Raw genomic sequence first — 24,118 nt, forward strand, 5'->3', positions numbered from 1 at the left:
TGAGTGAGCATGGTGGTGTTCCAACAAACTTTACTTACAGACAGGGAAGACTTGAATTTCCTATAATGTTCACATTACAAAACATTATTCCTCTTTTGATTTTTGTCCCAACCCTTGAAAAAATGTAAATGCTATTCTTAGCTCACAGGTCATGCAAAAACAGGTGGTGGGCCATATAAAAACAGGTGGGATCTGGCCTCTTAGCTGTGCTTTGCTGATCCCCTGCTGTACGTGAATCATTTTATTTCTAAGAAAAAGAGGGAAAAAAGAAGAGACACAATCATGGCAATGTTAACATTCACTTAGTCTGAGGTGAGTGTATGGGTGTCTGCAATATGATTTTCTATACTTTCAAATATTTTAGAATTTTCCAAAAATTCAAAAAAGGAAAAAGCCTGGAAATAACCTTCCAAATTCTCCCAGAGCTTATCACTGGATGCTGGAATTAAAGTTGATTTTTTAAATTTTCTTCTCTTCTATAATGGGTATTTCTTTATTACTTTTGTAATCCTAGGGGTTGAGGGGAAAGTGATAAAACATTGACATGCATGTATATGCGTGCTAAGTTGCTTCAGTCCTGTCTAACTCCATGCGACACTATGGACTGCAGCCTGTCAAGCTCCTCTCTGTCCATGGGATTCTCCAGGCAAGAATACTGGAGTGGGTTGCCATGCTCTCCTCCAGAGGATCTTCCCAACCCAGGGATGGAACCCAGGTCTCTTATGTCTCCTGCATTGGCAGGTGGTTTCTTTACTTCTAGCACCACCTGGGAAGCTCCAAAACACTGACATAAACTTTATATTCTTTAAAAAGGAGACAGAGGAGTTTGGCCCATAGCCGGGGTTCGCCCCTGGGGACTATCGGTGACCCAGGAGCCTCTTCCACAACATCACAGCCCCCAGCCCATGCCCCCCCACTCCTTAAACTGGCCCCTCCCTCTTTGGACGGCTCTGCTTCTGGGGGTGGGACCAGAGGGCTGTATCCTGGGTCCTGGGAAGCCCAGGGTCCCATCCCAGGAGGACTCAGAGGTTGCTGCTACTGAGGGAGGGCACACAGGCCCCCAACCAGCTTGCTGCTAAACACGCAGCTCTGAACTGGTTCCTAGACACCAGGTGGAACGGTGACTATCCAGACAGTTAATGGCAAACCTAGGCTTCACTCAGATCTCCAGATCCACCCAACTTCTCCAGCAATGTCCAGTTCTGCCCACCACCCCCACCCCCAACTTTTCGACCCCCTGTAGCCTCCAGTACTTTATCTATCACTCTCCTGAAGACGCTCCCCAAAGCACCCCCCGACTGCAGTCCAGTATCCCTCTCCCACCCTTGCAGCATCAAGAATCAGAGCAGGCCTGTTAGCCATGCTCCCCACTCTGGAGGCCCCTTTCCCTCCTCCAAGCCACCCCACTTGCCCAGGCCTATCTCACCACCAGCCCCCATCATTCTCTCTGTGAGCATGGCCCCTGAGCTCTCTCTCCCAGCTCAGACCCATGCCTCTCGCACCAGGATGGCTGACACATCTGATTTCCACTCTTCCCACCTCCCTGCTCCCCAGTCACATCAGTCTAGCTTGCTGGGGGCTTAAAACCATTTTCCTAAATTGCAGCTCTGGTAAGTACAATGAGAGTGAAACATCAAGGACTCGGCCACTCAGTAGCTGGGTGATGCCGAGCAAGTCACTTAACGCACCATCAGTTTTCTCAGCTGCAACATAGGCTGATAAGATCATCTGTGAGAAAGGACTTCTCTGGTGGCACAGTGGAGAAGAATCTGTCTGCCAGTGCAGGGGACATGGGTTCGGTCCCTGGTTCGAGAAAATTCCACGTGCTACTGGACAGCTAAGCCGGTGTGCCACAAGCCACTGAGGCCCTGCTCGAGAGCCCGAGAGCCGCAACTACTGAGCCCCTGGGCTGCAAGCACTGAAGCCCAAGCACCTAGAGCTCTGCAAGAGAAGCCACCGCAGTGAGAAGCCTGCACGCAGCAACGAAGAGTAGCCCCCACTAGCCACTAGAGAAAGCCCACAAGCAGCAACAAAGACCCAGCGCAGCCAAAAATAAATAAGCAAGCAAAAAAATTTTTCAAAGATTATCTGTGAGAATGAGGACTTAATGAAATACTGCACAAGAAGAGCTTAGAAGCGGACACCTGCACCGAGTACTCGAAAAGGGAAAGCTGGTGCTATTATAATGACTGTTATTCCCAGAATTCTCCCTCTCAGTCCCTCTGGCCTGCCAGGGGGGAGTTCCAACCTCTTGGCTCACCATTCAAGGCCCCACTTGCCCTTCCAGTCCCACCATCTGCTAACCCACTTGCTGGACCACCTTCCCCTTAGGCCCGGCTTCCTGCGGGTGGGGGCTGACTGTACGCTTTTATGGCAGCCCCTGGCACAGGGCTTGCAAACAGTAGGTGGCTCACTAAAGCTCTGCTGCTCTGAACAAGTACAAGTAACACTTGTAGCAGCCTCTGGTGGGGGAGAGAATGCCAAGGAACCATCTGGATGGTTCCGATCCCCACAGGCATCACATTTTATTTCTAGATCAGCCCTAACAGAGCTACGATTAACCCCTCAGGCTTTGAATGAACAGATAACGACAACTCACCCAGCCTCTAACGATACTCTATGTCGCTTCCCATCTACTTGTTCAAAGTACTTCTGAGCCCAGAGGTCACACGGTATCACGGTGCACTCAGGGGCACTCCCACCCTGGCCATACTCCTGAGCCAAACCCAGTCCCCAGGGTAGAGATATAAGTGAAGAGTGAAAGTGAAAGTCGCTCAGTCATGCCTGACTCTTTGAGACCCCATGGACTGTATAGTCCATGGAATTCTCCAGGCTAGAACACTGGAGTGGATAGCGGTTCCCTTCTCTAGGGGATCTTCCCCACCCAGGGATCGAATCCAGGTCTCCTCCAATGCAGGCAGATTCTTTACCAGCTGAGCCACCAGGGAAGCCCGAGAACACTGGAGTGGGTATCCTATCCCTTTCTCCAGGGGATCTTCCCGGCCCAGGAATCGAACTGGGATCTCCTGCATTGCAGGCAGATTCTTTACCAGCTGAACCACCAGGGAAGCCCTAGGATAGAGATATAAATGGATTTTAAAAAGGAAAAACAACAAACACCTCTTCCCTAAGACCAGCCCAGATTGGTGGTTTATTGATTTCCAACCTCTAAATCCAAGTTCTACAAAACCCCAAGCCAAAGGACACCAAAAGGAGGCCCATCGTTGGCTGCCTGGCTCCCTCTGGTACCGCTTTCTCCCTCTCCCCTCTGTTCCCCTCACCCACCAGAGTCCCAGGGGAGCGGGCAAGGCCTCGCACCCCCACACCTTCCTCCCTGGGCTCTGCCTTTTCCATTTCACAGCCGTGTCAACACATCACCTCTAAGGGCCAAGAAGAAAGAAAGAACACAGCCCAGATGCCGACACAGCTCTCCTGCCTGTCAGGGAGAAGAGAGAAGGGAAATAAAAGCTAACAAGACTTCCAAAACCAAAATCCCTAAACCTCCTCTCAGGTACCTGGCAGCTGTCAAAGTCAACACAGGAACCCAGTAGAGGCGGGGGGAGAACCCATCCCAAATAAAAACCCGGGCAGCTGTGGAGTCTGGGATTCAGAGACCAAGCATGGCTGCGTTTCCAAGGACGTGGTCGGCGTCCTCACGGGCTCAGCTTTTCTGCTAACGTACAGGTGGTCTGTCTAGACTGTGGAACCAAGCCCGTCCTTTCCTGAGCACAGAGTCTACTCTTTTTTAATTTTTTTTCATTCGTATTATTTGGAGGGCTATTGAGATTCCCCTCGCTTCCTTATTTATGCAATCAGAGGAAACCACAGCACAGAGAACCGCTTCCAAACTCAAGGCCACGTGGGCCAGTTTCAGATGGATAATTAAATATTGAACAAACGCTGAAATGCCTCTACTGGATGGGGACGGCTAAAAATAACCACCCTGCCACTCCACGCGCGGGCATCTCCGCTGTTCCCTCTCAAAACCTTCCTCCCAGCAACTGTCAAACACAACCTTCCCAGAGAAACGGCAGGCAGGCGGGGGTGGGACGGGGGGGAGACCAGGAACCGACTCCCCAAACACCTCCTTAACAGAAAACAAAACTTCAGCTCCCAGCAAGCTCTGAATGTTCCTGACCAGGAAATACTCTCCCTTTCCTGACATTTAACCAAGTGGCCTCAAGAGGAAGGTGCAGGGGAAATATCACAGCCATTGCTTTTCTTTTAAAAATAGCCAAAAGGCTACATGTCATTTCAAAGCATAACACGTATGAGGTTCAGGACGTGAGCACGTTTGTGTCAAGTTACACAGGAATTCAATCCCTCTTCCCCCCCCATCAAGAGGACCCAGCTGCCTCAGTGTCTCCATCTAGGCTAATCTTTTTTTTTTTTTTAATTTTTTAATTTATTTTTATGTTTTGGCTGCACTGCCCAGCATGCAGGATCTTAGTTCTCTAAATGGGGATTTCACCTGCAACCCCAGCATTGGAGGCACAGAGTCTTAACCACTTGACCCCTACCCCCAAGGTAGTTCCCTATCCATGCCAATGTTAAGCAACAAACAAAATCAATACCGAAATAGGATGCAAAGGAGTGTGGATTTCAGACATAGATCACGTTAACATCTTTACATAACCTCAGGCAAGGGGCCTCGGTTCTCTGAGCCTCAGTTTCCACAGGGGTCATGGGGAACAGTTAGGGCCGGAGCTGCAAGAGATGGCCAGGATCAATCCCTCCAACCTCCCCCATCAGCAGCTAAGCAAAGCAGGCTCTGGGGCCAGGCCTGTGTCACCAGGTCTCAGGAAGTACCGAACGCACCGAGACAGACAGGGGGCCTGGCAATCAGAGCTCCAACCTGACCAGCTGAAGTCTGCTTCTAAGCGTGAGCTCGGGAGGCCAGGGGCCTTAGTTTGCACCTGGCCTCTTCCTCCAAACCCTGAGATCGTTTCCTTACCTGGCAAAGGGAAGTGATGGTGATGACCCCAACCTCTAGGAGGGTTGGGAAGTTAAAAGGAGAAGGTCAGGTGAAGCTCTTAGCACCAGACCTGGCAGATGGTCGGTGGGGAAAAGGAAGCTATTTTCTTCATTATTATTAGAGGTGAGGAGGATGGGCCAGAAACACAACGACCAAGAGGCTGACATTCCAGTGGATGCACTGAGGCCTCTGACCTCCCTCAAGAACCTAGACAGCTTGGGGAAGTGGGCCTCAAACTACCTGCCTGTCTCCAGGGACCTCACCTCAAGAAATGCTAAGCCCTGAGCACAAAGGACCTTGGTGGAAAAACAGGGTGGAGGCTGTAAGACCTGTGACCTGCCCAAGGAAAGGACATGGTTGGCAGGCATGAATGGGAGCAGGGGTGGGGACAGGGGAAGAGACTGGGCCTGGGGAATGGCCTGAGTCATCCAAGGCACAGAGAGAGCCCGACCAGAAAGACTGACCCCCCCCACACACACAGATGCCAGTGGGTCACTCCCCTGCCTCCCTCCTGAATTATGGCCAGGATGGCTGTGAACACCCAGTAGAGTTGTTGACTATGCAAATCAGATAGGAGGAGGAGGTGGTGGCCTTATCAAAACTGAGGCCTGACCTCAGAAGGATCTGCCTACGGAGGAACAAGGGGGTGTGTTCACAAGCTCAGAATGTGCAAGTGAGGCACAGCTGGGCTCCACACTTTCTGAGCTGCCTGAAGGTGGACAAGGCTCCCACTCTCTGGGACACGGTTTCCTCACCTAAAACATGAGAATAATGCCAGTATCCATCCCACAGTGCTGTTATGAGCATTAAATAAGGCAAATGACCGAGTTAAGCCCACTGTCAACATGGAGCAGGCATTCAGCAGACAGAATTCACTGGAACTTTATTACCTGTCATGAGGAGGAGTGAAGCTCCTAGGACCTGGGGCATGTACAGGTGAGGAGGGCCTGAGGAAGCTGGGGCCGATCCCTTCAAAGGAGGGATGGTGTCTCAGCAGGAACAAAGGGAGAAACAAGGAGGAAAGGGTATCTGCACAATCTCAGCGGTCTCAGCCAAGTCGAGGGCCCTTGCCTGGACATTCAAAGACTGAGGGGACCACAAGGTACAAGCAGCCCCCACCAGGGCTGTTCTCAGGCTTGCCCAGCCCTCAGGGCCCACACGCTGCCCAGTGGCCTCTCAGTAGGTCTCCCTGAAGCCAGGGCCCCTAGGAGTGGTCCCAGCACCCATCTTTCCCTCTGGTGGCACTCAGGCACCTCTCTAATCATTGCTCCCAGTTAGGAAGCAGATTCTTCAAACCAGCAACACCCCCCCCAACCACATTGCCACCTTACTGGGGTCCCATACTGCCCCTCTGTGCCTCCCTCTGGAACCCAGAAATTGGATCACTCAGCTGCCAACTTCTAAGTCCTGGAAGGGGACCACCACCTCAGGGGATCAGCCCCAGTCCTCCTGGGCACCTTTGTGAGGTCCTCCTGCCTGCATTCCTCGGGGGGTGCTGGGGCACTCCTGGGAGCCCCCTCCGAGGCCCCTCTCACTGACTCCAGCATAGCTTAGCAGGAAAGACCCCCCAGGTGGAGGGGAGGAGAAGCACACAGCAACCAAGGCATGGTGCCATGCCATGGGGTGTGTGGGGGCGTGGCAAAGGAACTGACCATCTAAGGAGAAAACACAGGCCAAGACTACAGCGCCCAGGCAGGGCCTGGCATGTGTCTGGATGCCTGGAAAAACTCAGATGAAGACATAAAGAAAAGAACCTCCCCTGAGTACAGGGATGGGCACTCCAAGAGGTCTCCTGACACGTGGAGGCAACAGGACAGGATTAGCCCCAACTGACAGATGGGGAAACTAAGGCCCTGGGATGTGCCTAGTTACACAACTAGCTCATGGCTGATCTGAGCCCATTTCCCATGACCCGCTGCCCTGTGCCCCAAAAAGGACTCAGTGCCCCATGGCAGCTCAACAAGCCAGCCTCCCCAACCAACTGGGAGCTTTCCAAGGGCCAGGAGCCTGTCAATTCCTCCTCATGTGGCCCCATTCCCAGCACATAGTAGGTGCTCAAGTCATGCTTGCTAGCTTAATGAATGGGCGAACTTTATTCACGCAGGAGGGAAATGCAAGTTTTCCCGGGGGTACAAGTAGCTCAGACAGACAAAGCTTATCTTGACCTTGGTGGAAGTAGGTGGAAAGGTACCCTGGCTTCGTGACACACTTTGGGTGGCAGGACCCCCTCAAATTCATGGGTCACACCCAGCCTTCAAGGGGGCTGAGCCACAAGGCCCAGGGTAAAGTGGCCAGATGACCCTCGCCACGCCAGCGTCACCATTTCCACCCTGCCTCCGGCCATCATCAAACTTAGTGCCCCAGCCCCACCAACAGATTCACTCTGCCTCTCCTGAGGATTCAGGGCCAGTGAAGGGAGGAACCTCACTTAGTGCCCTGCTGTGGTCACACCGTGGGGGCTGCAGACACTGTCCCTCACTGGCAGCCCCGCCAGAGACAAAGTCTTCCTCTTGAGCCTGCAGGGAGCTCCCTGCCAGCCACTCCAGAGAGACAGTGGGGGCAGTGGGCAGATGGGTGCCAGTCTGGGTCAACCCTTCCCCTGGCCAGGCCCAGCTGGGTCCTCATCACCTGCCGACTCTTCCCTGTTCTTTCCTGTTTCTGAACAAACACACGAGTTCTCTGTCATTGTCCTTCCTTGCTGGTGGCAGATGCCGGAATGGGTGTGAAGGAAGGGCCAGATCAGGGCTGGGATGCTTGGGGACCTGATGATGTCACCACCATGGGACCAACACCCCCCTGCCACCCCACAGACGGGGAGGTTGAGGCCTGAGGTCACAAAGAATGAGCTCAAGGCCTCGGGATGGCTCCCCCAGCAAGAGTTCCCACCTGGGTGGGGGTGCTATCCTCAGGGGGTGAGGTGGTCCTGGAGGCATAGTCAGGGATCTGGGAGTTTACTGGAGGCAGGTTTGTCCCCCAGCCGGGTAGCTCCACTACCCTGCCAGGCAGTTCCCCTGCTCCCACCCATGATTCCACGTTGCTCAAGGGCCTGTAATCAGGCCCCAACTGCTGTTCCCCACTATCCCCTCTATCCAATGCATGCCTTCTGCCACCCCAGGATGAATTCCACCCATAATAAAGTAAAGTAAAGTTAGTTACTCGGTCATGTCTGACTTTGCCACCCCATGGACTGTAGCCCACCAGGCTCCTTCATCTATGCAATTTTCCAGGCAAGAATATCAGAGTGGGTTGCCATTTCCTTTTCCAGGGGATCTTCTCAACCCAGGGATCGAACTCAGGTCTCCAGCATTGCAGGCAGACTCTTTACCACCTCAGCCACCATACCAAGACATTTTCCACCTCCCCGTCTTTGCACTCTGTCCAGAGTAAGGACATCCTTACTTACTCTGCTCTATAAGGATAAGGACTGCTGCTCTGTCCAGAGTAAGGACATCCACAGCTCACACCACATCAATTGTGGCCCAAGTCCCAAGCAGCACAGGCTTCTAGCTTTCCATGTATGCGTTGGCCAAAAAGTTCATTTGGGTTTTCCCATCACATCTTATGGAAAAACCCGAACAAGTTTTTTGGCCAGCCCAATATTTCCTGCCCTCAGTCCTTAAACAACCCTGCCATCATCACCTCCATTTACCAGACAAGGCCACTGAGGCTGAGAGGTAACTGGCCAAAGGATGGCTTTGTGCAGACCTCGGGCTTGAACTCCCATCTGACTCAGCCACTCCCTCTGCCAAAGGAAACTCTCGCCAGGTGGTGAGACCCAGTCCAAATGTCACCTGCTCTGGGAAGTTCTCCCTGATTTCCGCAGACATAACCTCTGTTCAGGAACAGTCTCCTCCCGCCTGCCTGCAAGCTGGGTGCTTGGCTGGGGCTCCCACACTAGCGAGCCTGGGAGCTGGGGCTCAGGCAATGGCCAGACATGCATTGATTGTCTCCTGCTCAGTTGGCTAAGCAGGAGGGGGAGCTTCTGATCCTCTCTGTGCCTCCGGGGCTAGAGCTGAGCTGAGGTCAAGAGTGAAGGGAAGTTCACAGAGGGCATGAGGCAGGGGTAGGGTGGGTGCAGGAGGTGCCCTGAGCTTGCCGGGGCATCTGTACAGCTCCTGCTTCTCACAACCTGAACCCATTTCTCCCCAAATCTTCCATGTACTCCCAGCCCCCTTTGACAGCCCAGGAAGCTGAGAAAAGGGACAAACCTTGCCCAACCTCACAGTGCTTGAGCCCAGACCTCTGGTGGCCCAGGGCCAGGTTGGAGGGAGGGAGCAGTCAGGGACCTCTTCAAGGAAGGCAAGGGGGAGGAGATCACAACCCTTGGGAGATGCTTGAAGACTGACTTCCCAGAATACACGCGCATATGCATTCCCAGCCTCAGCTTGAACCCTTCCACGCACGGGGAACTCACCACTTCCTGAGGAAGCCCCGTACATTGCTGCTGAGCCCTGACTGTGGGAAAAGTCTTCTCCATTCCTGGCGAGGCAGATGAACTTGTACTGCCTGCCTGCCTGACTTATCCTCTCACTGACGAGAAAACTGAGGTTCCGGGCAACCACAGTTACAGGGTCCAGGCCACAAAACCAGAGCCCAGAGCAGGGGGCACTTGACCAGATGCCAAGCACAGATTTGCTCAAACTGCTCTGGGTCAGGCTGGGCACCAGGCCAGCCTTCCGGATTCCCAAGATAACCTGATGGTGTAAACACAGCCCAGGTATCCATTAGGTGCTCCCAACTCCCCCACCCACCTTCCTCCCACCCATGGGCACCTCCGTGGGCCTGAGCCTCTGCCAGGGACTCCGACCTACACAGGGCCCTTTTGAAGGCCTCCTCCTTCCAGGGGGGCCTCCCCACTCCCTTCTACCCAGCCAGGGAAGGAAGTCCCGGCCCCCACCCAGCCCCCTGGATCACACGCCTTTCCAGCTGAGGATCCTGTTACTGGAAAAAGAAAATGCTGCTCGCACCTCCCCCTCCGTGTCCTGCCTCCTGGCCTTGAAAGAGAGAAACTCCTTTCAAAGGAGGTGGCCCCCACCCTGGCCCACCCACTCAGAGATGTCCTGGACAGATGTTACAAGCCACCACTCCTTTGGAGCCAAGGACCCCCGGAATAGGACCACCGGAGTTCCACCCATGTGTCCCTCCACCCAAGAGATGGTGGAGTCCTGGTTAAGTCCCAGAGGAGCCACGATGGGGGTTGGAGAGAGGGTAGGCTGAGAGGACAGGGTCCTGTGAGCCTGGGGAGAGCCAGAACCTGAGCCAGAACCCCTCAGGGTGACTCCATCCCCCCCACCCCCACCGCTACTGAACAAACTGAGGCGCAGAGGTCCAAACTGAGGGTCAGAGGCAAGAAGCTGAACTGTGATCTCCACTTTGCCTGCCCTTGGCAAGAGGAGACCCTCAAGCCTCAGTTTCCCCCATCCCCGACCCCCCACCCCCAGCGTGGTGGATGGGGAGAAGCTGGGGAATGAGGAACAAGTAGGCACGGGGGCAACCACAGGGGGCGAGTGAGAGGGTCGGGGTAAATCGACAGCAGGAGGACCTGGGGTCCCAGGCACCCCAGGGCACCCGGTGCCAAGCCGGGCGCTAGAGAGGACCCGGGGGTCAGGAGTTGAGGTGGAGCCTACCCCTGGCGGGCCGAGTCCGGCTGCGGGAGCGGCTCCTCTGTCGCTGCAGCCGGGGTCGCCTGAGCAGCCGGTAGTAGTAGGAGGGCCTCCCGGTGCTCTTCCTGGCGCCGCCGCCCGCGGACATGCTGCCGCCCGCCGGGCACCGGGCCGGGCCTGGGCGCGCTCACACGGGCCCCATCGCCCGCTCCGGCCAGCCCGGCGGGCGTCCCCGCGTTCTTCCGCGCGCCGCTGCGGCCGCCGCCGAGGCCAAGGCTGCCCCACAAAGTCGCGCAAACTCCTCCTCCCGCTCCCGCCCTCCGCGGAGCAGCCGGCCCCGCCGCGGGGGCCGGGGACCGGGAGGCCGGGCTGGCACCGGCCCGGAAAGTCAGTGCGGGAGAAATCCCGGCCTGGAGTCGGCGGGGCCAGGCGGGCCGGAGTGCCTGGGACCCCGGGCGGGTCCCCGGGAGGGTCATCGGCCCTGAGAGCTTGAGGCCGGACCTCTGGGAGCCCGCGGCGCCCCACTCTGCCGGAGGGTACAGGCACCCGTGTGCGCGCGCTCTCTCCCCGCACGGGGCAGGGCGCACCCGAGGCGACCGGGAGGGCACCCTGTTCTCGAACTGGTCACCTTCGATTGGGGTTCGAATGAGGCCGATGCCGCAGGGTTGGTTTCTACACCAGGCTCCCTGGGCTGAGCACCGTCCCACAAACATATCCCCCGATACACCAGGGGCCCTGCCAGGCAGAAATGGCTGAGAAGAGAACAGCCTTCTCTTGCGGCTCAAACGGTAAAGAATCCTCCTGTGGATGCAGGAGATGCGGGTTCGATCCCTGGTCTGGGAAAATCCCCTGGAGAAGGGCATGGCTACCCACTCTGGTGTTCTTGCCTGGAGAATCCCATGGACAGAGGAGCCTGGAGGGCTATAGACCATGGGGCCACAGCGAGTCGGGCAGACTGAGCAGCTAACACTTCACTTCACTTCAGGCAGGACATTCACCTGTGCTTTTAAAAATCGTTCTGTTTGATATATGTATGACTTTTATATATTTACAATTAGGGTGGGTATTTCAAGCGCACAAAATCTAGAGAGAACAGAATGAACACCTATGTATCCATTGGGGGCTTTGCCAAATCTGAACATTTGTCCCTTTGATTTAAAGTGAAAGTGAAAGTCGCTCAGTCATGTCTGACTCTTTGCGACCCCATGGACTGTATAGTCCACGGAATTCTCCAGGCCAGAACACTGGAGTGGGTAGCCTTTTTCTTCTCCAGGGGATCTTCCCAACCCAAGTCTCCCGCATTGCAGGCGGATTCTTTACCAGCTGAGCCTCAAGGGCAGCCTTTGATCTAAACCCTCTCCCAAGTGAAACACCTCAGATGCTGTGAGGTCTCCCCCGCTGGGCATTTATAGCAGTTCTGGCAGGGCTGCGGACAGGGCAGCACCATCCCTACCCCACTGTAGGGATGGAAACTGAGGCTCCCTCTATGGCGTCCTGCTGAAAGCCTTCAAGTCGGGCACTGCCCAGCTGAAGAGCCATCCATAGCTCCCCAGAGTCCCAAAGCCACAAGCGCAAAGAAGCTTCTTTGGTATTTGAGCCTCCAGAGATCTAGCACCCCTCAAACCACCCCAGCCTCACCTCTGTTCTTCCCCTGCTTCTCACACCTCTTTACTCATAAGAGACTCGGGTCCCATCCCTGGGTCAGGAGGAACCCCTGCAGGGGGAGGTGGCAACCCATTCCAGTATTCTTGCCTGGAGAATCCCATGGGCAGAGGAGCCTGGCAGACTACAGTCCATGGGGTTGCAAAGAGTCAGACACGACTGAAGCAACTTAGCGCACACACACACACACACACACACACACACAGAAGGGACTGGCCCCCTGTTGACTTTTCTCTGCTTGGCCAAACTCCATCATTCTACGGCCCACCTCCTGCGGGCTTCCCTGGCCACCCTGGCCATTTGTGGGAGTATCTCTCTCTACACCACCTTGCCTCTGCAGCAGCATTTATTTATAAAATTATTCTCATAACCATCTGCCTAAGCTCCAACCCCTCAAGTACAGAAGGGGAAACTGAGGCCCTGGCAGGGAGAGGTACCTGCCTCAGTGACAGAGACAAAGGACCTCAGATGGGACTCTGACAAGTAATCCTAGGGGTGTGCTGGTGGGAGAGTCACGTGGGGGGCCTGAGGTAGTCTGGACGGCTTCCTCCAGCACAGCTGAAAAGGTGGGGCCCTGGAGGGGGTGGGGCGATCGGTGGGAATCCAGACCAGGTTTTGCACCTCACAGAGGAGACCCCCTCCCTTGCTCCCTCAGCCAGGGGGAGGGCCCCCAGGTCAGGAGAAGCCTGGATCACAGCTGGAAGCCAGGCGCCTTCCCAGGACCAGGGGGGAGGGGCCGAAGGGGTATTGCTCCTCCGAACCCTGTCTGGGTTGTCAGAAGCCATCAACTCTCCTGGCCCCTCTCCCCAGAGCTCTGGCCAATCCCTGGGGAAGATGGGAAACCACAAGGGCTGCAAGGACCCGATTAGCCTCCTTTGGCTAAAGCACTGCTTATTTGCAATAGCACACATTACCAGGAGCCTCTTTTACAAATGCAGAGGCCCCTGGGTAGAGCAATACTATCTTCCATGGAGAGCTGCGCTGGATTCTAAAGCCTCCTCCAGGACATCCAGTTTGGACCCTTCCCACTCTTCTGGGGCTCCTGCAGCCCCCTACCCACACCTTGGCATTTCCAGAATGAATAACTTCTGCAGCCAGGCCCACTAGTTTTGAGGGGAGGAGGACTCCCAGGAGGTCCAGCTCAGGATGGGGGCAAGAGTCATTTGGCCCAGTTTCCCCCCAAAACAGGAATTCCCAGGTTCTAGCCAGGTTCTAGCTTTCCTGAATGAGAGGAGAGACTTATCAAGTGATCAAGCTGATTAGGGCTGGGACGAGTGGGTCTCGGTCTGGGACTCCCAACTAGCAGATTTAGGGGACTTCAGGATCTAACATGTAAACACAGCTGGGCTCCAAAGGTCTGGCGTCAACTCTGCTTATGCTTGGGCTCTCAAGTCCATCTCTGTGCCTCCGTTTCCCTGCCTACAAGGAGAAGTTACAGACTCCTAACCTATCTGCCTCAGGGAGGGAGAAGCTTTTGCATTTCTGGCCTTGGGATGGAGTGGGCATTGCCAGGCATCCAAGCTGAACATCTCCTCGGGCCTGAGAGGAGTACCAAGAAGATACCAGCTGGGGGCTGAGTAGGGGAGGGGCAGGGTGGGAGGTGAGAGAGGAGGTCCAGGACCCCCAGGCAGACAAAGCCTGCTCCGTGCACACCGAGCAGAGCATCTGGAATCAATCCTGCTGTGGAGCAAGCCACCCACCCCCACCCGCTGCCCCTGTGGCCTCTTCCCTTCAAACAGAAGCAGCTGCTTTCCGGAGACTGCCCAGACTGGAGGGGGGGCACCTAAAAATGCCCCCCGTCATACCACCACCACTTCCTGCCACAGACCTTCCTTCGGGGGAAGCCCTGGCCAGCAAGGGCTCCCCAGACCCTTCCGACCGGTGAGCCAGGGGCCCTGCAGGCTCTAGTCCCTCAGTGGTCTGGCTCTCCCACCACAGTCCTGCCTCCAAAGGGTCTCCTGAACAGGCCCAGCTTCTACTGCCCCACATGCTGTTTTGGGTGGTGTTCAAGGCTGCAGCCTCCATTGCCTCCGGCTCCCAAATGGCCCAGCTAGTTAAACGTGTATTTCTGAGGTTCCTCCAAGACGCTTGATTCAGTGGGTCTGGATGAAGCCTGGAAATCTGCATGTTTAGTAAGTGCCAGGCAAGGGGATGGGAGCTAGTTAAGTTAGATCCAACCTGACTGCACATCACCTTCATCATCCCTCAAAAGCCCCCAAAGGTGAACTCCCAGAGTACCACAAAGGACCAAGCTGTCACAAAGCAGCCAGCCTCCTCCCTCTGCACACCAACCCATGCCAGACACTCTGATCTATCTGCTCTCAGCTTCCAAAGGCTCCAGCCTCTGCCCTGACGGCCACATGGCTGCCATGAAGGTCTCCCTTCTGCTCCCACCTGGCGAACTCTCCTCACCCCTCAGGACCCAGCTCAGACATCACCTCATCAAAGCAACCTGACACTCTCCACCCTAGCCACACCCCACCGGTCAGGTTTGAAGAGTGAGGACACAGGAGAAGACCAGAGAAGGACGGACATGAAGAATTCCCCATGTGGGCACAGCACCATCAGGATCCAGTGGTCTGGAGGGGAATAGCATCCTGCTGGGCTGGAAGTCCAGGTCAAGCACAGGCCAAGCCAGGGCTGGGTCAGGTGGGCTCAGAGGCAGGGAAGGGCCAGCCCAGTGCAGCCTCACATCTTACTGGGCTGCCAGATTTACAGTCGGGTGAGGAAGGAGAACACAGCATACAATCAGAATTACCCCCTGGAAAGCCTTAAATTGCCCATCCAGGACTGTGTTTCCTCCCGTGTATCACTCATTTCTTCAACTAACGGGCTTCCCAGGTGGCGCTAGTGGTAAAGAACCTGCCTGCCAACGCAGGAGACGTAAGAGATGTGGGTTCAGTCCCTGGGTCGGGAAGATCCCCTGGAGGAGGATATGGAAACCCACCCCAGTATTCTTGCCTGGAGAATCCCACAGACAGAGCAGCCTGGCAGGCTACAGTCCATGGGGTCACAAAGACTCAGACACGTGTGAAGTGATGGAGCACAGCACGCAGCAAACCCGGAGGGCCTGGTCTTTTCAGAAGGGCCATGTTGTGCAGGAAACAACAGCAACAACAAACATGATCTCACACTGGATTCCACTTAGGGAGGAGAGATGCTCACGCCTGGAGGGAACCAGAGCCAGAGACCTTTAACACAGGAAGACTACAAGTTTGTCTGAGGGTGAAGCTTGGATTTAATAGCAATAAACTGTATTCAGCACTTACTGACTACTTGAGCTATGCACATTATCTCAGTTGATGGTCACCACCTTCATTTTACAGAAAATATTGGTGGCACAGAGAGGGTAAGTAATTCCCCTAAGGTCACGCAGCTTGCACTAGGAATCAGGATGTGAACTCAGGCAGGCTGGAAAGAGCAAAGGTCTTAAGATTGAGCAGGACTTTATGCCGAGATGGAGGAGGGGCAACAGCCTGGAACTTTCCTTAAAAACCAGCTTAGGCAAGGAGGAGGCAAGAAGGGATGGAATCCTGACAGGGGAAACACTGGAGCCCACGCCAGGCTCCGCACAATGGGTGTCTGGAGGGCTCAGACCTGTCAGATTTCCTGTCGGGACGAGGGTGCGCAGTAGTGACCTGGGGAAGTCCCCAGCCAGGCAGCCCTGCATACATCCGCCTCCCAGGCCAGTCCCAATCTCTGAGTCGCTGGAGCCCTGGGCAGGGTAGGGAAGGGGGCGCTGTGGGGGAAATTCATGGTTGAGGTCACAGGTCTCTGCCCCAGGAGGCAGCCTGTCTGACAGGCAATGACGGCTTCCTGTGTCCGCTGTTCATCCGGGAATAAGGCTGGACCATGAGTAGGACCTTCATTCAGATGGGGGAGGGTATCACCAACATGGCAGGAGGGGCAAACAAGCCTGAGAGGTCACGCTCAAGTGCTTGAGGCCGAACCAGCTGTCCACCACCTCCACCAGCCTCTGGACTTCCTCCCTAAAGCCATTAACAAAGTTAATGACATCCTTCATAAAAAATGGCCCAGTTAGGGCTATGATGACCCCAGGCTTAGATGGCCCTGCCCTGCTCAACATAGGCAGAACTAGGGGACCAATCAAGCATGGATATTGGAACACACACAGATAGGGCCTCGGGTACTGTGCATGTTTTTTTGAAATCAAGTCATCCAGAACTGGGCTGAGCCCTTGGGAGAGGCAGAGCTCTGAGGGGGTGAAAGGCCAGTGGGTAGGGTCACTGTGATTCTTTGGGCCCTGTGTGACTCCAAGAAAGTCCCTTGACATCTCTGGGCCCCAGGTGTCACATGTTAAGACAAGTTATCTCTGCTAATCCACCTCCATGGGTCCCATTGGGATCTAGAAATTTCCTCCAGTCCCAAACCATCACCTAGGTGTTTCCTCCCGCCCTCCAGAAGCCCAGAGAAGAGGACACATCTCTCTTGTACATGTCAACAGCCTGTCATATATCCTGGAAGGTCGGGGTTAGAAGGAAACCTCAGAGCAGGTGATGGAACTGCGGAAGCTGTGGACAGCCACTTGCCAGGAGAAGCCTGCCTTTAATTCATCACAAGCTGGGATCTGGCATCAATTCTCCACACATGGAGGGTCTGATGGCCCATTCCACCCCCGCAGTCAGGGTGGAGCACGATCACTCCCCGCAGATGGGGCAATGAGGCCATGGGAGGGAGGGACTCCCCTGAGGTCACACATGGGAGCTGGGGCTTAGTCCACCTTGGGGCTTAAACAGCGATGCCAAGACCCGCCTTTCCCTCTCAATGACCTGGACCATGCCTCCCAGATGCCTGATGCATTCTGCCCACAGGTGCCCGGCCTCCACTCCCACTGCTCCGCAGCTCGAGCTTCCAAGTCTGTATCCAGGGGAGGAGAGGACTCGCTCTCCAGGCCCCAGCCTCAGCCCCTCCTTCTCACCCCCACCCCAGCAGCCAGCATTTCAGCCCAGATGGCCAGGCCCAGAGCGGCTCTCTCTGCGTACTTCCTCTCCTGCCCTGACCCAAAAACGCTGCCAAGCTCCAGGTGGACCCATGGCTCCTCCTTCTCCCTGCCCAGCCTGGAGCCGAGGCTCCAGGTCTCAGGCCTCCTTCTGCCCCTTCCAGCTGATGGGCCCAGACAGCTCCGCACCCACTGGGCAACAGGAGGGGGTGGCATATGGTCCCAGGGTGAGGTCAGAGAGTCCCCTCCCTTTCCAGGCAGGCCTGCCTAGTCATCTGTGAACCACTTCGTGGCTGGCACTGGCCTGGGTTCCGGGGGGAGGGGAGGGGTCTTGTGCCATCCTTGTAGATCCCACTGAGGAGGACAGATGAACCCTCCCAGTAGCCAGCTTCTAGGGGGCTCCCATCTCAGCAGGGAGCTGCAGGAGTATGGGATTTGGAGTGAGGAACCAGCACTTCTTGGCTGTGTGACTTCAGCTTAGTACCTTTACCTCTCTGTGCCTGTTTCCTCAACTACGGAATGGGCATGATGATACTTAAACTTTGTGGGGTTGTAGAGAACTTCACTTTCGTGCACTGGAGAAGGAAATGGCAACCCACTCCAGAGTTCTTGCCTGGAGAACCCCAGGGAGGGGGGGTTCTGACGGGCTGCTGTCTATGGGGTCGCACAGAGTTGGACACGACTGAAGTGACTTAGCAGCAGCAGCAGAGGGTCAAATAGCATAGTGAATCAAAGCCCTGTGGACAAACTGGCTGACATCTGCCCCTCTAGGCTATTTTATTTCTCAGCAATCTGTGGGTTCCTTGAGAGCAGGACAGTCAGATCTGGTCAGCACATTAACTGGCCCAGAGCAGGCTCTCAGTAATAATGACTGGGGGAGATGGTGGCAGCGTGGGAAAATTGGCTGAGCCCATCTGATCTGGAATCAGCACTGAGTAGAGGTGGAGGAGGGAGAAATCCTGAAAGACTGCCTGGAGGAAGAGTCATTGGGACTAAGCTAGAAGGCTGAGTAGGAGTTAGAATAGAGAGCAGAGGAGTATATTCTTAGAGGGGTTGGCAACATGAGCAAAGACTCAAAGATGGGAAACAGCAAGGCATATACTGGGGGCAGCATACAGAACTGTGAGGCCACTCTATGGGGTGTATAAGGGTGAGAGTAGAGAGAAGAGATGGGAGATAGATCCAAGGAGGGATGAGGCCCAGGCAGCCCCGCCAGAGGGGAGAAATAGACTGGTAAGGAGGGAACTCTGGCTGGGGAGGCAGAGGATCAGGACTCCAGGCCTCTTGTGTGGCTGCATGACTTTGAGTGAGTCACAGCCCTCTCTGATCCTCACTCTGCAACTGAAAGGAGAGGCTGGCCCCATTCAGCAGGCCTGCAGGGTGGGGCTAGGCTCAGTTCAGTCACTCAGTCGTGTCGGACTCTTTGCAACCCCATGGACTGCAGCACGTCAGGCTTCCCTGTCCGTCACCAATTCCCCAAACTAACTCTTGCCCATTGAGTCGGTGATGCCATCCAACCGTCTTATCCTCTGTCATCCCCTTCTCCTCCTGCCTTCAATCTTTCCCAATCTTCCTTTCCTACCTTCAGTCTTTTTCTTCAGTCTAGGGCTAGGCTAGATGCCTGTGAACTACAGTGGGAGAATTCGAAGTTTCCTAGCAGCTTTCTTGAGGGACCACTGGCTAAGATGGTGCTAGACAAGACTGGATACCCATCCAACCCTTGAATGGGAAGTACGTGGCCCCACCTCAGGGCTTTTACACATGCTGTTCCACTGTCTCACACTCTAACCTCAGACCTTCAGATGTCAGCTCCTTTCTGCCATTCAGGCCTCAGCTCAAATGTCACATCCCTGCCAGCGTATCTCAAGTACCTCTGCCCCAACCCCCACACCCGATCCCACTGCCTTGTTTTATTTTCTTCAACTTATCACTTCCTGAAACCATCTTATCTGAGCATTCGGCTGTTCACTAATTGTCTTTCCCCAAACTTTAATGAGGGCAGGGGCCTCCTTAGCCCTGTCCCAGGCGTGTCCCCAGTGCACACAGCAGTGCTCAGAAAACAGCTGATGAATGAGAAGAGCAAGGGGAGCTGGGCTCAGAGCCACCACTCTTTCTAAGAAGGGAACCAAGGACAAGGTACTTCGCCTCTCTGGGCCTGGGTCCCCTCCACATGGACACAATGGGCTGCAGAATTTACTATCAAGCAGCAGTCTGGGCATGTTTTAAATTTGTGGGGAGAAAACTCGTCTTTGGCTATTATAAAACCACTCTTTATTTCTTGGGGTTTCCCTGATAGCTCAGTTGGTAAAGAATCTGCCTCCAATGCAGGAGACCCCAGTTCGATTCCTGGGTCGGGAAGATCTGCTGGAGAAGGGATAGGCTACCCACTCCTCTATTCTGGCCTGGAGAATTCCATAGACTGTATAGTCCATGAGGGTGCAAAGAGTCAGGACACGACTGAGCGACTTTCACTCACAGCAGCCTGGGACTGGTTGGGAGGTCCGGATGGAAGTCCTGACTCTAGGCAGGAGCTGGCAGAAGAAATGAAGAAATGAAGGAATGAAGCCTTTGCTTTGCTGTGTGCCTTTGAGCGAGGCCCTTCCCATTCATAGGCCCAGTTCCCTTTCCTAGAAAATGGAGTTGTCTGGGGGGTCTTTCAGATCCCTTGCACAATGACACTAAGGGCTTCTGTCCTCAATCTGGAACAGAAATGGGAGCCCCAGCAGGTGCTAGAGGAGGGGCAGGCTGTGCCAGAGCCATGGTTCTCGCACTTAATGGCTTTTCCTGGAGATCCCACCCAGCCCATTGCTGGAATCTGGAGTGAGAATTAAATGCAGCTTCTGCAACCTGTCACTCCTCAGCTCCCCTTGAGTGAGAACAATGCGGCTCTGCCCCTACCCAAGGAATCGCATTTTGACTGGAAATTCCACCACGGGAGAGGAGGCAGGGCTGGAGTCCTAGAATTTCTGTGCCTGCTCAGTCAGGAAGTAGCTGAAAGTCTGGAGCCAAGGAAAACAAGTTCAAGGTCATCCTGGAAATCGGTGCCCTGTTCCCCGCCATGGTTAGGAACCCGCCCCTTTCCCCAGGTGGGTCTCTCCTGGTAATTAATGATTAGCACAGTGTGTGTGTGTTGGGGTGGGGAGGGCTGTCCAGGACCTCAGGCAAAGGCCTGTGCTCTGCTCAGGTGCTTCAATCGTGTCCACCTCTGCTGTCCATGGGATTTTCCTGGCAAGAACTCGAGTGGGTTGCCATGCCCTCCTCCAGGGGATCTTCCCAACTCAGGGATTGAGCCCACGTCTCCTGCGTCTCCTGCATTGGCAGGCAGATTCTTTTTACCACTAATGCCACCTAGGAAGCCCGGCAAAGGCCTAGGAAGAAGCAAATCTCAAGCAGCCTCATCTAGCATACCTTGGATGACAGGGAGCTCACTACTGAACTGCATCCCTGTCCTCAGAAAGGCTGAACGTGCAGAAGACCTTCAGGGATCTAGTGTTTACCCCCTCTCTAAGCATGGCTCAGAGGGCCTGGCACTTGCCCAAGGTCACCCAGACGCCCCCAGCTACTCCCTGTTTCCAATAGCAAATGAAGGTGTTACAGGCACACCTGGAGGGCTGGGATGCGTGTTTGGGCTTCAGTCCCACTCCTGCACTCTCCTGGCTAAAATGCCAGGGCTTGGAGGAGGGGGTGGGCTGACCTCTCGCTGACCTTTATTAGACAGCCCAGAGGACAGAGGGAGGGGTCCTGATTTGACCCTGGTCCCACTGACAGCCCTGGGGAGGCAGTCTGGGTTACAGGGGTCTCAACACAGCCCCTCTGACCCCACGGCCTTCCCTTGCCCTGTGGCCTCTGCCCCAGCAAACAGCAGGGCAGTTTCAGGGATTTCCAGACCCAGTCCCTCTGACTTCGTGTTTCGTGTGTCCTGCTGGCACTCTCTCTCTCGTACCCACCCCCCTTATGCAGCCTCCTGTGCATGTCCAGACCTGCCTTCCCAAGCATGCCCTACGGCGGGGACTCCTTCCAAGCCCTGCCAAGGCCAGACCCACAGAGCAGCCTGGAGCCCTCGGGAGGTGCTGGCCGGTGCTGCCCCCTACCGGGCTGCAGGCCCTGGGAAAAAAGCACTTCTTGACCCTGACAGCAGGGACCGTGGGGAGGCCCAACCCAGGGCTCCCAGGGTGTGCTCCCCGAGGGCCCCAGTGGGGCCTGGCACAGGGTCCTAGTCTGCTGAGGGACTTAGACAAGCCCACCCCCTCGGTGCCCCATCCCCATTGGGTGGGAAGGGGGGTGAGCAGAAGCTCAGCTCTCAGACTTCAAGGCGTTTTCAGTCCCCTGGGGGGCACGTCAAAATGCAGGTGCCCAGCCCAGCGGGGAGGGTCAGGTTTAGCTGGCCTGGGAAGAGCCCAGGAATCTGCATTTTAACCAGCAGGGGGTGGTGCAGTGTAAGGGTAGGTCCCATACTGGTCTACCTACTGCTCTCTCTCCCTCAGTGCCCCCGGCCCCATGTGGAGGCTTCTGGAACTCTAGCAGCTGGGTTAGCAACCTTTCACCAACTGCAGCCTGTTGCCTTCCTCAGCACCTGTGTGTGGCAGGCAGGCAAGGATTGCTGCTGTTGTTGTTGTTTAGTTGCTGAGTTGTGTCCAACTCTTCTCCTCTGTCCATGGGATTTCTCAGACAAGAGTTCTGGAGTGGGTTGCCACGTCCTTCTCCAGGGGATCTTCTGACCCAGGGATCAAACCTGCTTCTCCTGCATCAGTAGGTGGATTCTTTACCGCTGAGCCACCTGGGAACCCCAGGCTCACAATGCAGACAGGCAAACTGAGGCTAAGAACAGAGGACAGTTTGTCCCCATCCCACAGTGAAGCTCCCAGCTTCCACCTCCCTCCCTGGGCACCCCAAATCCAGTCTAGATTCTGCAGCCCAGCAGGTCATTTCAGGCCAGGCAGTAGCCCTGACTGGCTCCCTTTGTCCTGGTCTCTGTGCCCTTTGACCTCACCAGGTTTTGGGCTGATTAAAATATCCTCTTACAGCCCCGATAGGCCTGGTGTCTTCTTACAGGCTGGAAGGAACGTGGTCCCATCAGAGGCACCACTGCCAGCTTAGAGCTGGAGATGGAGCTGGAGCTGGACACTGCTGGCACAATGAGATTAGAGAGCCTTGCCCTGAGTGTTTGCAAAGACCAGCCCAGAGAAATCAAGGCCCAGAGAGGGAAGAGCCTTGCCTAAGGTCACACAGGACACAGTTATTAACCCCATGGCAGTCACTTAGTCTCTGCTGGGCCATATTAATTCAGTGAGTCCTTATCCCAATCCTAAGAGGCAGCCACTCTTCCTCTCGCATTTTACTGGCACAGAAAGCAGCCAAGACTCGATCTCAAGCAGCCTGGCTCCTAATAGTGACCCTGTGCTGCCACAGATGGCCTCCCCTTACCTGTCCCCAGGTAATTCACCTGTCAGCCCCTTTCTAGACAGCAAGAAGACAGAGCCATTTGTAAAAAGGTGTCCTGTAGCAAAAAGCCTGGGACGTTGGCTTCCAGTCCCAGTGGGGGTGGGGGTCAGCGGGTGCTGCCCCAGACCCCTCCCCAGTGTCACCGCTCAGCACTCCCAATACCTCCCCCTCCTCGGCCACAATGACCCCAGCCCCTGCCCCAACTTCTTTTCTTCCTGGCTTTGCTCCCACTATTCCCACTCCTAGGACACAGGACTCTGAAGCGGATTCTTGCCAGCTCCACATTCTAGCTTGAGTCTGTCCACCCCGCTCATCTCCGCTGTCACTATCTGCATCCAGGTCACCGCCATCTCTAGCTCTGGGGACTCTCACAGCCCCTGACTGCACCCCACCCCTCAACCACGCACACACACAAATCCAGCCTTACCCTCCTGAATCTATTTTCCACAAAGCAGCTGAAGCGAGCATTTTAAAAACAGCCCTCTCTCCCAGACACCTTGGCCTTACTGGTCTTTGGACACCCTTTCTGGCTCATCCACCCCTCCCACTGCTCCCCCTCCCTACTCCCAGCCACCTGGTCTACTCCCACTCACTCTTCGTTTCCAGAAGGTCCATCCCCCTTCCCTCCCCAGACTGCTTCCCAAGTCATTTTCTCCAGGCTCCTGCCCCTTTCCTGCAGGGAGCCCACCACATTGTGCCGTGACATCTCTTTTTTGATGATTCATCTCACATTTGTCTCTCCTGGCACAGTGCTCCCCCGAGGGTCGAGGCCCATCTGCCTGGCTCACTGTCATAACCCCGGTGCCCAGGCAGGCGCTGTCACATGGCTGCTGCCCATCAAGGGGAGGACATGGTCAGGAGGGCATCACCATCATGTTTCCCCGAAATCAGAGGACACGGAAGATACTTTGGAGCCCCCAGACTTCTGGGCCTCTGTTCATTATGAAGCTCCCGGGCTCACAGTGAAATGGGGCCACATGGCCTCCACCCCAAACAAGTCGCACAGCTCAGGACTTTTTAATTCTCCTCCCATGGGTTTCGGTGCTTTTCATGCTGTGATTTATAGCCCATTCAATAAATTTCCCCCATTATCTTTCACATGCAGCGTGCCGCCTTTCTGCCATTTAAGGATGCATTTGGCTCACCGGGGCCTCTCCCGGGAGAAATCTAAGGCTTGGCTCCATGATGCGGGAGTGGACCCACGAGGCCACGTGGAATTCTCAGGGCTCTTTTTCAGACCCAAACCTGGAGCAGGTCTGAGCCTCACACTCAGGGCTAACTGGGCAGGAGCCTAACTCTTCCCCGCCCCCTCCTTCTGGCAGGAAAGCCTGGCAGCAAGAATGAAGGCTCAGCTGTCCGGTTGCCCACTGGGGCCCAGTGGCCAGTTTGGGGACCAGACTGCACACTCTGGTGCTTCCCCGAACCAGCCTCAGTGGTTTCCAGAGGCTCCGCAGCCGTGATCTTAATCTCCCTCTC

The 24,118-nt window shown here is 55.4% G+C and overlaps 1 protein-coding gene across 8 annotated transcripts in view; it reads right to left on the reverse strand.

The window, feature by feature from the left end:
• The window catches only part of DAB2IP (DAB2 interacting protein), a 209,595-nt gene that overhangs the window by 125,556 nt on the left and 59,921 nt on the right, over positions 1 to 24,118 (reverse strand). For 3 of the 8 annotated variants that reach the window (XM_042245745.2, XM_042245747.2, XM_042245743.2), the window contains exon 1: positions 10,603 to 10,863. The exons of the other annotated variants lie outside the window; for them this stretch is intronic. In XM_042245745.2, the coding sequence (XP_042101679.1) occupies positions 10,603 to 10,726 (124 nt within the window). In that variant the 5' untranslated portion in view covers positions 10,727 to 10,863. Of the gene's footprint in view, positions 1 to 10,602; positions 10,864 to 24,118 lie in introns of those variants that run through there. 8 annotated transcript variants of the gene reach the window in all.

The sequence above is a fragment of the Ovis aries genome, chromosome 3 (assembly GCF_016772045.2).
Source record: "Ovis aries strain OAR_USU_Benz2616 breed Rambouillet chromosome 3, ARS-UI_Ramb_v3.0, whole genome shotgun sequence".
NCBI classification, from domain to species: Eukaryota; Metazoa; Chordata; class Mammalia; order Artiodactyla; family Bovidae; genus Ovis; species Ovis aries.